This window comes from Pteropus alecto, unplaced genomic scaffold (assembly GCF_000325575.1).
Source record: "Pteropus alecto unplaced genomic scaffold, ASM32557v1 scaffold48, whole genome shotgun sequence".
In the NCBI taxonomy this organism is placed as follows: domain Eukaryota; kingdom Metazoa; phylum Chordata; class Mammalia; order Chiroptera; family Pteropodidae; genus Pteropus; species Pteropus alecto.
The window spans coordinates 1,000,525-1,016,832 of NW_006442110.1; the positions used below are offsets into that span (position 1 = coordinate 1,000,525).

Consider the following 16,308-nt stretch of genomic DNA (forward strand, 5'->3'; position numbering starts at 1 on the left):
GACTGGAATACTAAATACAGTTAACGATGTCAATGCTTCCCAGAGCAGTCCAGACTGAATGCAAACGTTATCAAAATCCCCACGGAAAAGCTGATTCGAAAATTAATATGAAATTTGTCGACATAAGAAACATCCAAACCTGTAGAGAATTTTTATAAAACTTTGAGTCAGAAAAGGATACACGTGGAAGCGAGATTCCAACAGACTGAGAAAAATGCTTCTGAGGGGAGCAGTTTGCAGTTTCTTCCGCTGGAATCTGAGGCAGTTTGAGGACAGTGCCAGGAAGGTGGGAGGAAGCACCTCGGGATGGCAAATAAGATGTCCGTCCAAAACGGTGAACCCGATGTGACTTCCTTATAAAAGTTTTACCAAAATAACTATGAATTTTAAAGACTAGAAAATGTCTAAATGGCTATCTGAAAGAGATTAGGTGTTATTTTATGAAAATTCAAGTATTCGCTTTTATTTCCTCATATTAAATATTTTTAATTTTGTGTATTAGAAAATTAACTCTTAGAAACTTTTATTTCTCTGAAACTGTGCTCAAATGAAAAAAAATGTTTAACATTTCCTTTACAGTCTATGGATCCTTCAATCTCTCAAAATGTCTTACTATATGCTTTTACTCCCCATTACTTATTATTTGACGCTTCCGTAACAAGATCAAAGATTTTTGGGTTTTTTTAAGTTTTAAAGAAAACCATAGTGGATGAAAAGGGGGCCACATACGAAACCTGACAAGCTCAGGGGAGCCAGTCCGGAAGACCCCACAAAGTTAGAGACTGAAAGGAGCCACACGCGGTGGTCTAAACATGCAAGTTCCTAACTAAAAGCGGCCGTGGCAGGTAGTCACGGCTATAGCCTGGAACTATAGCTTCCTTGACGAAGGTCCGTCCTTCCCTTAACTGAGCCTACTGTCTTTCTGCATCTAGGATCACAGACCCCGGGATGTCAGAGGGACCTTTTCCAGGCCCCTCAGGCACACCACGGCGCCAGAGGAGACCGCGGAGCCGTCACCGTCATCCCGTTTGCCGCACGCCATCTCTCTGTGCCGCGGACGCGACGTATGGACCGTCCCGTAGCCGCCGCGGGGAAGAAGTGTGCGCCTCTCCCTCTTCCTTTTCATCCAACCCCAGGGGTCCCCCCTTTGCCTTCTCCGCCTCCTGAATCTACCACCAATGGATCCCGTGTGCCGCTCCTTACCTCTCCTCCCTCCTCTGATCCCGATGCGCAAACTGAGCTGCAAAACCGCCCGTCTCCCAAGCATTTGCTCAGCCCACCGAGATTTTGCTTCCCGGCAATCGTCAGTTTGGCTCAGATAAACTCGTAAAAGTTCCCTGCAGGTTTGGACGTTTCTTACGTTGACACCAAAATGGCTCATTTATCCCTTAAAATTTGCTAAAACCCATACTCTAGAATTATAATATTCAAAGACATATACAGTAGAGTCTTGCTACCAAATTGAACAGAATATAATTTTTGAAGAAAAAGTTTCTATTTTATACTCAGATTTTATAAATTCCTATGTTTAATATATTCTAGCACCTTAACAGTTCTTACAAGTAGCAATGCTAGCTCTAGCTATACGTACTGTCAATTTATTTCTAAACCCAGTAGTTTATGTTGTTTTCATTAACTCTGTGCCTTTCAAAAGATGTTAGAGTCATCTTTCAGCCATTTCTTTCCCTTATTAAACAGCGACAGCAATTAAAATCTTCCCACTTAGGTTCCATTGTCTTTCCGGGTATTTAATTTTTCACTGTTTTTCTATTCTGGACCTTATAATTTCTCCCAAGTCCTCATAAAATACTGAAGTCAAAACTGGACATATTAGAATATAACTCCTCCGAGTCTGCGGAAACTACAAGGACCTCAGCTAGTTCGTGAATGAAAAAAGTGGGGAAAAAATGACATTTCTAATCCCATGAGCAACACGCGATATAAAGAACAATTAAACTTCCAAAGATTAAATATTCTGACATGGTCCTGGCAAAAATCAAATACACTTACCCAACTCAGAAGAGAGCTTCGCGTTGCCTCTTTCTGGGTCTTCAATACGGTTATCTATCACCCCATCAATGTTGTTTGCTTTGAACTGTAATTCTAACACTCGACTTGGACCTCGAGTGAAACGGGGATAGAATTTTTTGGGGAATGGTCCGTGAGGCCCAGACCCCTTGATGGGCACATTCTTAAGTGGCTGAGTCACTTCACTAAAGTTGAAATAAACAAAAAGCAAAACCGTCCAGGTAGCAGATGTAAAGAGGCATCCATAACAGAAATATCGAACTGTGATGCTTCCCATTATAGACCTAGCATAGCTGAAGGCCCATTTTCAATTTCCTGCAAGAGAAGAACAGATATGTTAGACATCTGAGAACACCTGTAAATCATCCACCAATCTCGTACTGTTTCCCAAACGACCAAGTTGCACTTCTGCATATTTACTTAGGACCCCTGTGCAAACCATTAACAAAGTCAGACGGAAGAAGATTTATGGAGAGCACTGAATTAAAAACAAAAGGATTCAACAATTAAAACCAGTGTGTCAGTGCTCAGAAAACCGATGACAGCAAAACAGCTGGCTTATTCATTCACCCATGTTAATGGATACTTCTTCACCTTTGTCCTGGACTGCCTTCGGTTTGGTGTTTCCAGGTTCTAGCGTTTAATGAGGAAAATACAAGTACTATGTGTCGTGCTGGCACATCTAAAGTCCCAACTGTAAAATTATAAGGTTCTTTTAAAAATTAAAAAGACTCAACCCAAGGATCTTAAAATGTTATTAAAATAAGCAACCTAATAGTTCTACTTTCTAATCAAAGATTAACCTGCCCAAATGCCTACTCTAAACAATTACATTTCAAATTTATAACTTAAGAGTTCAAGTAATTTTATTTTTCCTCTCCTTCTGATGTCCTGTAAATAACATGGCATCAATCAGCAACTTCTCCCTAAGCTTTCCGGTAACATCTGGTCTTCATGGAAGCCTCACGCAACTTCCTGACGGATTCTGGGTAAAGAGCCCAATATACATACAAAATAGTCTCACCAAACATAAGGATAGAGAAACTCTACATAATGTACACAAAGAAGCAGTGCTACTTATACATTACTTATTTCTCCAGTATGAAATAATGATATTGTCCCCCCAAATCAGGACAAAACAAATCAGCTTCAGTAAACCTTGCTTCAAAAATTAAGCTGTTTAGCACAACATTATGCCATAAGCCTAGAAGATGGCAGATAGAACAGCTCAATTTCTTGACTATCTACCAACCAAGCACTATTAGTTATTTTACTACATATCAATTCAAAAGCTTTAAGAACAAAGAAAACAACAACACCCAACAAACAAAAAACTACTACAGTAACACCAAAGGGGCAGGGGAAGTGACTGCAGCACGAGGAAAGTCAGGGACCGATGGACACACTGTCACGTCAGCTGTTCCCACTGTTCAATTAATGACGGGCGGAGCAAAAGCAACCACTTTATTCAGAAGAAAATGTTCTCTAAGCAAGAGGATTAGAGCCATCAAGGCAAATGAGAAAACGAAGTTGCAAATTTGCCACTTTGCAACAAAAATGTTGTAAAGAATAGAGTAGAGACATTTAGGTGAAACACTAGTTTCAACTAAAACAGACATTATAGCTTCCTAAAATATTTGCTTACAAAAAAAAAATAAACATTTGTAGGCAAAAATATAGGCAAAAAAAAAAAAAACCCACGTAAACAAACATCAAAAACGAAAGCACTATTTCCTGAAGAGGCCATGAAATCCGAAAGTCCAAGACAAACTACACAGGCTGCTCTGGTTCCGGCAGGAACCCTGCATCTAAGCAGCCAATCCTTTCTTCAACTGCATGATGAGATTTCTATCCAGGCTGTTTCTATCACACTGCCCAGGCCTGCCCTCCACCTTGGCCTCCTTACCCTGAACACACAAGAGAACCGAAGGGAACCGCGCAAAAGGGACCAAGAGAGAAAACCCCGATCCCTTCTCTCATCACAGGAAGAGGCCAGAGGACACTCACCGAGGGCTAGTGCACCACGCAGCTCGGAACAGCAGGTGGACACTCTGACATTCAAGTCACTTTCACTGATCTAACGCTGCCGGCATGTTGGGCGATGTCCAGAACCCTTCGAAACCCTAGCTTCGCCTTGACTGGTGTTCGTCCTCACCCTCGCCATATCCCGCTGAAGTAACCCTGCCCTGCCCAGCCCTGCGCTGACCTCGACCCTGACTCCCACTGGCCACTGTCACCCACACAGCCTCACAGCGGGTCACACCAGACACTCGACCCCTCCCTTCTCCTACAGCTTATATTTCTTCCTTTTCTACCCCTGGCACAGGCGCACACCCTCAAATGGCTTCCCTTCTTTCCCTGTCTGGTTTGGAGCAGGTTAGATGGCATCTTGAAGTGCTAAGTGTGAACGAAAGCATGGGAGAGCAACGTGAAGTAGAAGAGGACACGCGAAGTTTTAGGTAGGTGGCCTGAGGAGACTCTTCAGTCCGGGCCTGAACAAGAGTGAGTGCTGCACAGATCTGGGGCACAGGCGTCCGCGAGAGGGCGGAGCAAAAGCAAAGGCCCTCGCCTCACACACAAGCGTGCCCGGGGGGGTCAAAGAGTTTGCATCATGTAGGCCACATGCTCTGGTCACAGGACAACTGAGTTAACACCAGTCAATGACAAAAAGATAACTAGAAAAAATGAGAAATATCTAAATGCAAATTAAAAATTATTTAGAATAATGAAAATGCTACTTTTCAAAACCTGCTACACCAAAGTTATAGCTTGGGATGCTAATTCAGGAAATACAAACCACAAACTATGAATTTAGAAAAATATAACTGAATAATCTAACAAAAGAAGGAAACAGTAACGACTTACCAGAAATAGAAAATGAAGACAAAATAAGATAAAAGCATAAAGTTGGTTCTTGAAAAGATCAATAAAATTAACAAACCACTGGCAAAACTAACCAAGAAAAAGAAAGCAGAAATAAACAATGCTGAAAATAAAAAAGAGGGCACATATAAATGCAGCTTAAAAAGAAAAGTATTGTTCGTCAACTTCACTGAAATGGATAAATTCCTAGAAAAATATAAATGCACTGGCTAGAAAATCAGGAATCCTGGATGGCTTTATAATCCTTTTGAATATCAAACCATTGCAAAAAAAACTTCTAGATGATTTTACGAGTTCATTTAAGGAAAACATGACAGTCTCCAAAGAACAGAAAAGGAGGAAACATTCTCTCCCACTTTCTGAGACTGTTATCACCCTGATATCAAACCGAGAACAGTGTAAGAATGGAATATTAAACACAAGCTCAAAGAGATTATAAAAAACTTTTTAAAAAAACATGAAAACTGAAACCAACATTCTAAAAAATGAATACATCATGAACAAGTTGTATTTACTTCAGGAATACAAGCTGGTTCGGTATTTGAAAACCTATTATATTAACCGTGACCTTAAAAAAACTGAAGGGAAAACTTAGTGGAAATAGTTTATTAAAATTCAACACTCAATTCTTAGCAAACTAGGAATAGGGAAATCATTACTCTGAAAAAGAAGATCTCCAAAAATCTTACAGCAAAAATGATACTCAATGGTAAAAGGGTAAAATCTTTTTTCTTAAAAATAAGAACAAGATAAGGATGCCACATCGCTACTTGTCACACTACCATAAATATGGTATTGGAGGCTAGCGTTCTAAAACACTGGAATCCCTAGAGTGTTTACGAAAAATACAGATTCCTGGGGCTTTGTGCCAAATACGCTAAACCAGAATTTGCAGAGGAATCTACAGCTTTAATAAACCTCCTAGTTAACTCTGATGCACAGCCACATTTGGGAACCAACGGTATAATAAAAAGACAAAATCAAGTTCGAATCCCACTCTATCACATACTGACTGTGCAACGTCGGAAAAATGACAAAGTTTTCTTAGCCTCGTTATCGTCAACTGTAATCCAAGTTAACAATACTGTCTATCTTAAGTGGATACTTAGAATTAAACGAAATACTTAGAATTACATGAGAATATACTTAAAGTATCAGGTACAATGATTAGCGCACACACACAATGATTTGCACTAGAGTTAAGACAATCTCCACAAACTGGCTAATTTTTGTTTTACTGTCTTCCCTTCACTTAGCACAATGAATGGCACATAGAAGATGCTGAAAAATATCTACAGAATGAAAAAACATAGCAGAAATTCAACGAATGTTACCTTTCCCCTCCTTTATGTTAGTTCTGAATGTAATATAGAATATAAACGACATACAGGACCATCTGTTCCTTACAGTGAACTACAAGTGTCTAACGTAGTCAGGCATCACCTCCCTAACCAGATCTCCCACTACTTCTCTCCTGTCTTCACTGTATCCTAGACACCAGTCTCCTTCTGAGTCACCAGATGAGTCCATCATACTCCCGCTTAGAAATTGTGCATCGGTCTCTCCCCTGCCTAGAATACTTTCATCCCAGCTAGCTTCACCTCTGCTGAATCTCTGCTCAAGTATCGCCTTCTCAATAAGGCTCTATCAGACTACCCTATTTAAAACTGCCACTCAACTACCAAATACTGGCACTTCTGATTTTTCCCTACTCAGTGCAACTTACCACCTTTCTTACGTACTGCATAATTCCTTGTTACATTTATTATTCATCTGTCTCCCCCATGCTAGAATATAAGCTTCATCAGAGCAAGAGCTTTTGTCTGTTCTATTTCCTGCAGTAGCCCATAAGCTTAAAACAAAACCTGGTACATAGCAAACATTTAACAAATATTTGTTGAAATTAATGAAAAAAAACCTACTGTAATATAGTTATCAATATGCTTGTGAAATGCCTCGAATTTCTAAACAAATGTACTACTATCCTGTTTGAGCCAAGTAATACCTTAATGCCGTACATGGAGATCAGAACTAGCCAAATTTACTATTAGAAGAGGTACAAGAAAACAAGCTTTCACTGACCAATTTCAAAATAAAGGTCTCGATAAACACAGTGGATTACTTTCCATTTTGCCCACTGCATGATCTTGGGTTCCCTCCTGGCCGACAGCACCTAAGGAGCAAAACAAAGCTTTCTCCTCTCACCCTCACCCACAGGACCTGGCCGACTCCGTCAGGTTCTTCACAGAACGCCCCTGGCTCATCCTCACCTCACCAGCTCGACATCAAGAGTCGCTTCCTGACCCGTGAAATGTACTAGACTGTTAACTCTCAGGTAAACATTATTTCCCTCAAGCCATATATGAAATTCTTCAGAGAACATATTTTATGTAGTGAATCATTACATTAAGGAGCCTATAAAAAAAGCATAAAATCAGATTGTTTCTTTTATATAATTAACCACAATAGTCTTCAAAAGCAACAAAGACATTTGGTTTTTAGACAGGTCAAGAAGTTGACACCTAAATATGAAGAAAAGTGCAAAGCAATCCAAAGTCTGTTATTTAATAAAATGACAAGTTCTTAACTACCTAAGAATTTAAAACACCCAAAAATCAGAAACTAAAAATTTGATCTAATCTACGCTAACCAATAATGAATCCAGTATCTACAAAACATCTGGTTTTCATACTGTTAGCCATTCCTTCTACAAGCAAGTACTAATGGCTTCAATATGCAAGGGGGGGGTCAAAACAGACATTTAAGGTCAGTTAATACAAAACGACTAGTGTACAAATTCTTTCAATCTTAAACTTCAACAGTTAATTAACCCCAAACTTCAGCAGATAGCACGGTAATATATTTTTCAAAAGGTAAATGAATAAAAGACTACCCAGCTGTGTACTTGAATTTTCAGTGAAATAAGGCAGTGCGGTTTTGTTTTTCTTTAGTCATGGTCTGGCAGCTTGCCCAGGGACAGGTGCCCTGTAAGCTGAGAGTCAGGCTTTGCCAGGGAGGTACAGAAGCAGCACGGAGAGCAGTATATGCAATGTGCTGATTACAACAACAGGCCAGAGACCTAAGTCAGGCAACTGCCAAGATGCGGAAGAACGGGGCAGGGTGAAAGCGACATGGATGGGCCGGCGGAGCAGAGACCCTGGTGTGGCTGAGTAACTGTTAGTTATGTTCCCAGAGAAAGTTACCTGGAAAGACTGACTGTGGAGGCTGGAACGTGGGGTGCCAGCACGCAGGCTGTGGAGAGGTACAGTTAATGACAGAAGAACCCTTTCCAGATACATGAACGGAGCTATCCCGATAACCGATCCGCCTAAGGTACACGCATACCTCAAAACCAAACCTACTGTTACTGTTACCATCTACTGTTATCTCGAAAAAGCTTTGTGGCAAACTATTTAGGTCACAAAAATCTAAAATCTCATGAGATCTCACTCAATTAAAATCCCAGCATCATTATCAGATTAGAGGGGTATTTCTCTATTGAGAGGGGTATTCACTATTGTGCAATAGTTTGACCTAAGAAGACCCATTTTGAGATGCTTTTCATAGTCATTTAAAAAAAAAACATGCAGTACACATCAGCTAAATTATGCTCCTAATTTAAATTATGTAAAGTTCACTAAGACAAGGCTTGTTATACAGTGTCACATTATACTTTAAATCATTCCATTAATCTTCCAATCATAGCCTATTCAATGTACTAAACAATCCAACATTTTCTTCTGAAAAATCATTAAGTAATCCTAAAGAAAAGGTTAATACTTAGAACACAGTAGGAGCTTTATGTGCTAGATATCATGCAAAGTGTTGGGATTAGTATTTTAAACTCTATCATGCTAAAAAAAATCAGAAAATACACATGAGCAAAAAGCTAAAAATTAAAAACCGCTTGAAATCTCACCACTATTATATTTTACTATAAATTCTACTTATTTTTAATCTCTGTACTAGCTTTAAAATGTTATAATGCTATTGGCAATTACTGAAAAATAAATTTAATAGACTCAGGTTAGTGGCATTTGGTTAATTTCCTGGTTACTTTTATTTAAAACATTTTCTACAAAGAATATGTATTTCTTTAATAATCAAAGTAAAAAGTTTCTTAGGAAAAGACTTCCTAACTTAAAACTATAAGAACGAATCTGGAGGATTAAATATGTTAAGGCTCTGAATAAAATACAATGGCCTTCATTTTCTGTTAATCTCAGAAGCAAAGGGGATTTTAGCACCCTAAAAGGAAGGAATATTTTAATTCCATTAATTTGTCATAAACAGGAATAAATTTGAACACTGAAAATTCTAAAAGCATGATCTGAAAAACTTTCTTCTATGAACCATTATCTAGTTTGAAATTCACATGTGTCTTTTACTGTCCATCGTTTTTTACTACAAGACTAATGAGACGAGTCTATTTAACTGAACAGGACAGCTTTCATTCTCTTTTAGTACAAAATAATTTTCATAATACTTATTGAACTTTAAAATATCTATCTTTAAATGTTAGGATTTACCTTTCAGTAGTTTCCGGCTATTTTCTCGTCAGTATACTCTCTATTTCAAATTGTCAAATAGCAAACATTTGTTAGCTTTTTCATAAAAGAGACACGTTCATATTTCAGCTCAGCTACAGTCATGTGAGTACAAATACTGACTTACAACCGGGCCCCCTCCCTAAATACCCCTGTGAAATTGCCAGGTGATGACAACACAAAAATACACATTACTTTTTCCCATTCCTTATCTACCCTGTAACACAAGAAAACACTGCCACCAACATATTTCATAATTACAATTAAGAGATTATTGAATTAGGAGGTCAAGAGCAGACTCCAGACATCATATGCTCCCAGGGAATAATCCTTTGAAATCCCTCTGATATTTACGAATCTCGTCTCTATAAGAAAATCTAAGAACAACACAAACGCCCACGTAGCGTCTATATTTTGCATCTCAAAAGCGGAGGAAAACCACATAGTGATGCCAATGGGAGAAAGGAGCAAATTTAGTTAAACACTAAAGAAAAGGAAAGTTAAAGGACAGACAGTGTGACAAAGCACTTCGAATAAGCGAACGTGGGCCACCTGCTCGGTCAGTGAGCACGGCAGGGCTGGCAGGCGCCGACCATCGCGCTCTAGCAGCCTCTCCGGTCAGACACCCACGGAGAAAGCAGAAGCGCCCCGCTGAGACGCGGGACACGGGAAGGAGAGCGTGACCGCAGGCTCCGAAGGGCCTGCGTAATAAATGCTTCACGGAATCACTGCGTTCCAGATCCTTCTAATTATATACGCTACTATGCATACTTAACCTGCTTTATTATGATCTGTCACATGTCAGTCATTCATTTCTGACCCCGTATGTCCTCTGAGATTGCCAGGCAAGCTCAGGAAATGCCCTGACTGCAGCTGTCTTTTTCTCACTCACTCCCAACAAAACGGCCCATATCATGTGAAGAGGGGTAAAAAAATCAAAGGTAGTCAGAAGCCAAGCCGATCAGTGAACTCAAGAAGAAACGGAAGCGTGGGGGGAAATGGCAGCGCACGTCCCCCACCCAGAGAAAGTCAAATTCCATAACTGCAAAAGCTCGGATTCACCGCCCTTCAGGCTGCGGCTCCTGACGAGTACGTAGCCACTTACGACACCCCAATCATAAAAATCTCTCATCTCCTGCCCATAAAAAGAGAATTAAATCCAAAGCACATCAGACGAAGATGAAATGAATAACAAAAAAGGTTGCTAGAAATAAATGTTCTGAAATATCAAAATAACTGAGCAATTAAAATGGCTTCAGGCATAGCCAGTATAAACGAGCACATGTACATCCACGGTCAACGTGGCCTTCCACAGCCAGCTTGGTCCTTAGGCCCCAAGAAACACTAGCAGAACTGACTGTCCTCAAACCGCGGCTACTGAGTACGTTATTCTGCTTGTGTGTCACGAGTTTCTTGGGGACGTAAGGTGCTGACAAAGGAGCTGCCGTAGGTTAGTCAAGGATGCAAATTAAAACTGACAAAAAAAGAGAACAAAATACAGTCCAGGGTGTAAGATAGAGAAGGAAAGAACAAGGCTTATATTTCTTCCTCTTGGTTTTAGAGAAATAAAGTAACTTGCTTTATGGACACACAGCTAGAAGGGGAGAAACTGAGGTCTGAACCCCAGTCACCTGATGTCAGACCTGTCTCCTTAATCCATCCCATCGCCTGGCAAGGAAGAGACCAATGAGCTCCTGTTTGCCATTCTTTAAAAACTGTACGTCATCCAGCAATTTTTTGAAACATAAATTTACGTTTCCTACAAGATTAAAGATCTGAGTACCCCTCCCCTCAGGGCGTTACCTGGCACGACCACTCAAAACTGCCACCAGCCACCTCTGGACTCTAAAAGCATTCTCTCTTGCGCCCTAGGCACAGTGCCATCCCAGTCTGACTAGCCGTCCAGGGGACCGTGACCATGGTGACCATGACGGAGAGGTAGTGAGGGGCTCTGCCCCCCAAGTGCCTGAAACCCTGCATTACAGAATCATTCCTTTAGGTCTGGAAAGCTTGTCTTGTCTTTACTATTTCCTACCTCGATGGATTTCAATCCAAATAGGAGCTGTATCCTTTTTCCCCAGTCAAAATCTTCGCAACTCCATAAATAAAGTAAATTACATAAATAGGGTAAAAGCTCGTGTAATTCTTCATGCTAGAAAAACACTTATCCTCAGAATACTGAAAACCACTGCTAAAAAGGGGGGGAGGGAGGGGAGGGAGGATGGGAAGCAAACTCACTTTAAGGAAAATGAGCCACAGACTACTATTCAGAAATGGAAAACTTAAAAAAAAATTTTTTTTTAAACCTTTCTTGCTCAGGATTATTTTCTGGATCAGAGTTCAACATTCTCAGCCATTACCTCTTCACATGCTCCTACTACTCTAGTCTCCGTCTCCTAGGATTCCAACCGAATAATGCAGCTTTCTCACTATATCCTCTGTATTTCCTACATCTCTTCAGTGTTTTCCATCTTTTTTCTCTCATACTTCATTCAGGGAGGTTTCTCCTGGTCTTTCAGTTACTTTCTAATTCACTATGAATCAATAGAACCCTTCGTTTCTTTCGGTTCTACTTGTTAGACCCAGTATTTAGCTGGTTCTTTTTCACAGCAGTCTCTATGTAGCATTTAGTTCCCTGCCGAAACGTTTAAATCCAGCTTTTCTGTGCATGAGCTCAATAAACGTGACTTCAGTCTGCTTTTTCTACTATATAAAACGCCCCCTTCCACCACCTGTTGTCTGTGCTGGTTCTTGTTCAGGCTGTCTCCTGGCATGCTGGTGAGTTACATGGATTTGACTGTGGACTAGCTAGACGTGGTATTTGAAAGATCATTGCAGAAATAACTTGAGGCTTAAGAGGACGTTATACTCTAGAGGGGATTTTCATTTGCTTCCCTGAGGTGACTGTGGTCACCAGCAGTCACACTGTCTTAGTCTGATCTGCGCACCTGAGATCTGCTAAGCTCCCCTGAGTGACTTGGGGCCTTCGGTGCAGGGAAGGCTGGCTCTCCATAAGCCTGAGCTCCAGTCTGCAGCCTTCTCACGCAGTGGCATTAGCCATGGCTGGTTCACCAGGAGTCTCGCCACTGGCGATTCCGAGACTCCAGCCGCTGCTCCTCCACCTCGTGAGACTGTCAAGCACACTGCACAGCCTCTCAGCTGCTCTACTCGAACAGCAAACTCAAAGAGGAAGAGCAGCCCGAAGCAAGATGCTCGCCTCTACGGATTTCTGTAATCGAAATTTTAGCCCCATAATTCTTCAGTGTCTTGTATACGCTCATGCATTCCAGAAGCATCGACTGGTTCACACTAGGTTACACAGTCTGGCATTACTAGAAGCACAAGGCCAGAGTTACGTTCTAAACTGTTGCTTTTGTATTTCAAAGTGAACAAGATAGGTATTGCCAAAAAAGAGACCATCGGCAAATAATAACATAACAGAATATTGGGCCTTTTTCGGAAAACTCATTTAATAATGCAATCTGACACCTCAAGAGATTTAGAAAGCTGACAAACCTAACTGATCTCACAAATGGCCAATTTCTAGCCTGGCTCATCCTGTTGAATCGAGCTACAGGAAATCAATACAGCAGACACTGTCATGTGGATGTCCTCTTGAGCCTTACCATCCTGTACAAGACAAATATCATATAATTTCACTGATATGTGGAATCTAAAGAACAAAACAAACAAAACAGAGACGAACTCAGAGATACAACGAACAAACTGGTGACCAGATGGGACGTTGGTTGGGGAGATGGGTGTAGAAAGTTAAGGAGATTAAGGAGTCCAAGTTGCCAAGTCTAAGTCTCCAGGACGTAAAGCACAGCGCAGGGAACATAGTCGATAATATGCTAATAACTATGTATGGTGTGAGACGGGTACTAGACTTTTCGGGATGATCTCTTCTATGGACCTAAGAGACATCCAGACCTGTAGAGAATTTTAGAATTGTTTATTTGAGCCAAACTGATGACATATGCTGGGGAACGAGATCTCAAATGCTCCCAAGAGTAAGTTTTGTCACATCTGAAATTGAGGAGAATGGAAGATTACAGGAAGGTGAGAGAAAGCAAGGCATGCCGGGATTGGATTACAGGATAGTTAAGATTATTTGCTCTCTTGAGGGTGGTTATGTTTTAGAAAGAGGGATCCAGAAAGAGCCATTTCAAAGGTAGTTATCCTAGATACACAGAAACAATGGACAGCACTTGCTTAAGGCAAAGATAAGCCCTTTACTAAAGACTGATCTTCACATGCCTGAGGCGGGACTACCTACCATGACCCGCCCAGTCAGGAATTTATGACCCAGTCGCCCTGTGAGGTTACTTGCCATGGAAGCCCTTTTTTTCATCCACACTTCGTAAGGTACATAAATGTTGAATTGTTGTAGCCGCCAGCCCCCGAAAGACACACGGACCATCAGAAATCAGTGAGTTACAGGAAACACACTCTTTATTCAGCCAGCTGGGTCTGCCAGGGGTACGCAGACCCCAAATTAAGCAGCCCCGAAATGTAGAGGTACAGGGTTTTTAAGCCCTAAATCCCATTCCTAATTCTGTCTTAAACACAAAGGTCTATTTTTCTCCTATTCACTACCTGTCAACCCACAGGTCGGTTGTGCAAGCGGGGTACAGACGCGGAAAGCTTATTGTTAGAATGTGATGTTCCCATGGGCGACAGCCAAGCAGTAATTTTCCAGCCAGCACAGAATGACTATGTTGTATACCTGAAACTAACATGGCAATGTATGTCAACCGTAATTGAAAAATAAATTTTAAAAAAATTAAGTTAAAAAATGGGGGTGACTTCTGATTAGAAGCCCACTCCCATCCTTACGACAAGAGCTAGACAGAATGAAAATTAACAACACTTGGACCCATCAGAGAACTGCCACCCAAAACCTGGAGACACACAGCTGAGGTCTGCTTACCTGCGGCAGAAGCTGCGGGAGCCACAGCCTAGTGCTGGCGGCTGGGTGTGGCCTGGCTAGAGAGTCAGAAACTCCCTGGGGGCAGGGGCGACTTCTGTGGGCTTTACCACACCTTTACCCCTCACAGCAGGTCCTCAGGGTGAAGGCAAGGATCCCAGAGAGCTCCCCGGGGTGTCTGGCGGGGGGGAGGGGAAGAGCAATCTTGTGAACTCTGTGCAGAGCTCAGCGTAGCAGTGGCTGGGCAAGGCACCCATCCCACCCCAGCCCCTTCTAGCCTTTCTGCCAATCTAAGGGAAAGCATCAAGGCTACAGGAAGAGGACCGGATGTGCAGCTCGGGCAGGGAGAGAGGCTGCGGGGGGAGAGCGCTCACACGGGACCCGGGCTGAGGTTTACTGGGAGGGCTGCAGGACCCTCGCCCTCCCTGACACTCCACGCTGCACCAGCGGGACTCTGAACATCACTAAGGTGGGCTACAGCTGAAGAGCTACGAGACACAGACTCTGGGGAAGAGTCCATACTGAGAAAACCCCAAAGTCAAGTAGGCACATAAAAACAAGGACACTAGAACGTGAAGTCTCTGGCATGAGACTTCACTAAACATAGGCAAACCCCTGTTAGTTCCAACTACATGATACGACATGTCAGTCTTTCCAAAAAAAAAATACAAACCACAGCAAAAAACAAGGGGAAATATACTCCAAAGAGACAAAGCAATCATTATAACCTGACTCAGATGACACAGATTTGGGGATCAGAATTTAAAACATCTATAGCTAATATGTTAAGAGCGCAAATGGAAAAAGGCAACAGTCAAGAATAGTAGGCTAAGGTAAACAGAGAGATGGACACTACACTGAAGACAGTGTAACAGCGATGAAGATGCCTTCCATGGGCTCCGGGCAACAGACACGTCCCGAACTGAAACGCAGAAAGGAAAAAGCATGGAAAAAACAGAATATTCAAGAACCATGGGACAATTTCAAAAAGTATAATGTACACATTACTGGACTATCAGAAGAAAAGAGAGAAAAGGAAGCAGAAGAAATATTTGAAGTAGTAATGGCCACAAACTTTCCAAAATTAATGACAGACCCCAAGAAACTGAGAATACCAAGCAGATTAAATAACCCACAGAACTCTTACCTAGGTATCCCATATTCAGAAAGTCAAAAGACAAACAAAATCTTGAAAGAAGCCACAGGGAGGGAAAAACACCTCCTTCACAGAGGAAAAGAGTATAGTGAAATATTTAAAGTATAAAAGAAAAAAACCCACTACCTTACTACCTTAGAATTGTGTATTCACTGATATGAGCCAACAAAAGAGAAGGAAAAATAATGACCTTAGACACAAAACTAAGGGATTCAGCAGCAGCAGGCCTGCTCTGCATGAAATGTTAGAAGTCTTCAAGCAGAAAGGAAATGATACAGGTCAGAAACTTGGGTCTACACAAAGAAAGGGAGAACATCAAAGAAGGAATAAATGAAAATAAAACCTTTTCTTTCTCTTATTCTTAACTGATTATATAACTAAGTAATAAAAGTAACATACTGGGTGATCACGGCATATTGATAAGTGGCTAAATGACAGCAGAGTCACAGGAACGGGAGGGAGAAATCAGAACTACTTTACCAATGAGGACCCACACAACACGTCAAGCAATATTCCCTTAAGGCAGCGTCAGATTAGTTTAAAGTTTATATTGTAAACTCTGGGGCAACCACCAAAAAAAATTCTTTTATGTGCTATGTGGTTGTAGTGACCTCACCTTTAGAAACAATAGGTTAAGGATAAGACAGGGTTCGTGCTAACCGCCATGTCTCACTTCTAGTTAGTTATCTGCTAAAAATTTATTAACTAGAGGGATTTACTGGCCGGATCACTGCCTATAGGTACAAAATATTTTAACAATGACG

The 16,308-nt window shown here is 41.2% G+C and overlaps 1 protein-coding gene across 10 annotated transcripts in view; it reads right to left on the bottom strand.

Annotated features, from left to right (window-relative positions):
* The window catches only part of GALNT11 (polypeptide N-acetylgalactosaminyltransferase 11), a 59,383-nt gene extending 43,289 nt beyond the window's left edge, over nt 1-16,094 (bottom strand). For 5 of the 10 annotated variants that reach the window (XR_003042782.1, XR_003042781.1, XR_003042783.1 and 2 more), the window contains exons 1-2: nt 16,025-16,087; nt 2,011-2,343 (exon numbers count right to left, since the gene is read on the bottom strand). Coding sequence is in view for 2 of the 10 variants with exons in the window: in XM_025039017.1 (XP_024894785.1) it covers nt 2,011-2,305 (295 nt within the window). In the remaining 8 variants the exon portion in view is untranslated. Of the gene's footprint in view, nt 1-2,010; nt 2,344-4,035; nt 4,170-16,024 lie in introns of those variants that run through there. The other 5 variants (XR_003042786.1, XR_003042785.1, XR_003042787.1 and 2 more) reach the window with 2 other exon arrangements.
* Between the last annotated feature and the right edge of the window lie 214 nt (nt 16,095-16,308).